The following is a 2483-nucleotide window of genomic DNA, read 5'->3' on the forward strand; positions in this document are numbered from 1 at the left end:
GGCACCGCAGCCACTGGCGCTGCCGCGCACTGCCCAATGCTACCTGGTCCCCTGGGTGTGCCAGGGCAGCGCCAGCCCTGTAATGATTGTTACCCCTGTTTGCCATGGGCTAGCAGCAAGGGGCTGCCTGGTGCCCTGGGAGGTACTATTTCCCTCTGTGCCCTCTTCTGCAGGCATCTGGGGTGCCTGACATGCACTGGGCTGGCACAGAGGGGTTCACTGGGATGGCTGGTGTGGCACCTTGGCATAGCCCCCCATGCTGTGCCTGCCCTGCAGCCAGCATGGGAACCATATGATAACAGGTGTCCCCTTTTCCCTGCTCCAGGCCCACCTTCCGGTACTTCACCTGGCACACATGCCTGCTGGGCATTGCAGGCTGCTGTGTCATGATGTTCCTTATCAGCCCTGTGTCAGCCTCAGCAAGCCTGGGCTTTCTCCTCCTACTTCTCCTCGCTCTCCACTACCTCTCGCCCAGCAGCACATGGGGCTACATCAGCCAGGCCCTCATCTTCCACCAGGTGAGCTTTGTCCTCCCCAACTCCAGTTCCTCTGCACTGGGATCCTAATGGGGTGGAGAGCTAGTGTCCCCAGCTCTGTCCTGGGCAGTGTGTCCTTGGGGCTGGCATCCCCATGGGGTGGTTCACTGAAACAAGGAGGTTTCCTTACCTGCTGCCCTCCCTTCCTTCCTCCAGGTGCGGAAGTACCTGCTGATGCTGGATGTGCGGAAGGACCATGTCAAGTTCTGGCGCCCACAGATGCTGCTGATGGTGCAGAACCCACGTGGCAGTGCTCGGCTCATTGACTTTGTCAATGACCTCAAGAAGAGTGGCCTTTATGTCCTGGGCCATGTCGAGCTGCAGGACTTGGGTGAGGGTTTGCACTGTCTCTGGCACTGGTGGCCTCTGTCACTTGCTGTGGTGCCAGGGGTCTCTTAGATGATGCCACTGCCCAGCTCCTGGCTGGGCAGGGTGGGCATAGCAAAGGGAATGTCAGCATTTTGGGCAAATGTGTTGCACCTTGGGCTTGGCTTGGCATGGGGGATGTAGGTAGATTGTGTCTGTCCCATGCCTCCTGTGCATGTGTGCTTGCAAACGTGTGCCACAAGCTTGCACATGTTTGTGCTCAAGTATCCATCCCTACATGGGGCTCCTGCATGTGTCAGTGCTGGTGTGCACATGTGGCACATCACACCCAGGCTCCTCTGGGTCCCTATGCAGCATGGTCCCATAGCACAGATCAATGCCTGCACGCATGTGGGTACACATGGCATAGCCTTGTGCATGCATGTGCCTGTGTAGATCCTCACCTCATGCCCACCACTGTGTGTCCACGTGCTTCAGGTGTGTTTGCATCCTGGTGTGTGTTGTTTTGCACACATGTGCTCCCTGGCACACACCATGGCTATCCCCATCCCTGCCCCAGCTCTGCTCCCCTCCCTGCCACTGTTGCCATGGTGATTAATGGTCTGAAATTGGGGAGGGGAGATGGAGCTGCCTGGATATTTTCTGTATATATATATATGTATAATTTCATCTCTTTGGCTGGGAGCGTCTGCTTCCACCCTCCCTATCTTGTGCATGCTGGGGTGGGCACAGAGGTTGCCACTGGTTTTGCAGAGTGAGTACCTGACCTCTGAAGGATACTCAACCCCTGATGCTGTTCTTGCTCCCCACCCAGACATGCTGCCTTCAGACCCACTGCAGCCCCAGCAGGACTCATGGCTGAGCTTGGTGGACAAGCTGAATGTCAAGGCCTTCATCAGCCTCACCCTTGCACCCTCGGTGCGGCATGGTGTCCGGCAGCTCCTTTTCACCTCTGGCCTCGGTGAGTGGCACCTGGGCTGGCTATGGGTGAGGGTCCACCCTGCTGCCCCTGCAGGGTGAGGAGTGCCAAGGGGTTTGGAGGCACTTGGACAGGCAATGCCAAATCCAAGATGGGACTTGAAGGCATCAGGGGTGAGCAATGCTTAGGTGAAGTTGGGTCTTGGAGGCATCTGTGTTGGCAATGTTGAGGGGCTTGAAGACACATAGATGGGCAATGCCAAGGGGATTGGAAGCACGCAGTGTGGGCAGTGTCAAAGCCAAGTTGGAGCTTGAAGTCATCTGTGCACGTGATGCTGCGAGGTCTGGAAACACCAGGGTGAGCAATGTTAAAGCGAAACTGCAGGTCCTTGGTACCTGCAGTGCCAGGAGGGCTCAGCCTCTGCTCAGCCAGGACAATGTGGTCTCTTTGGCAGGTGGAATGCGCCCCAACACCCTGGTACTGGGCTTCTATGATGATGCAGCACCGCAGGATGGTCTAACCCAGCACCCTGCCTTCACCAGTGCCCACGAGGAGATCCCCCTGGGCTTCCCCCCGTTGCGGGCACCCACTGCCCCCAAGCTGCTGTCGGCCCGAGAGTACGTGGGCATTGTGGCTGATGCCCTGAAGATGCTTCGCAATGTCCTGCTGGCCCGGCAGCTGGAGAGCCTGGACAAGGCCTG

General features: G+C 57.8%; 1 protein-coding gene across 1 annotated transcript in view; it reads left to right on the forward strand.

Annotated features, from left to right (window-relative positions):
- Positions 1–325: 325 nt before the first annotated feature.
- The window catches only part of LOC104402540 (solute carrier family 12 member 9-like), a gene marked incomplete at its 5' end in the record, with an annotated part of 2739 nt that continues 581 nt past the window's right edge, over positions 326–2483 (forward strand). Inside the window, 5 exon segments of the mRNA XM_010010440.1 lie at positions 326–518; positions 693–867; positions 1678–1824; positions 2237–2480; positions 2482–2483. The exon segment at positions 2482–2483 is cut by the window's right edge and continues 581 nt beyond it. Of these exon segments, the coding sequence (XP_010008742.1) occupies positions 326–518; positions 693–867; positions 1678–1824; positions 2237–2480; positions 2482–2483 (761 nt within the window).

The sequence above is a fragment of the Nestor notabilis genome, unplaced genomic scaffold (genome assembly GCF_000696875.1).
Source record: "Nestor notabilis isolate BGI_N333 unplaced genomic scaffold, ASM69687v1 scaffold17832, whole genome shotgun sequence".
Lineage (NCBI taxonomy): Eukaryota > Metazoa > Chordata > Aves > Psittaciformes > Psittacidae > Nestor > Nestor notabilis.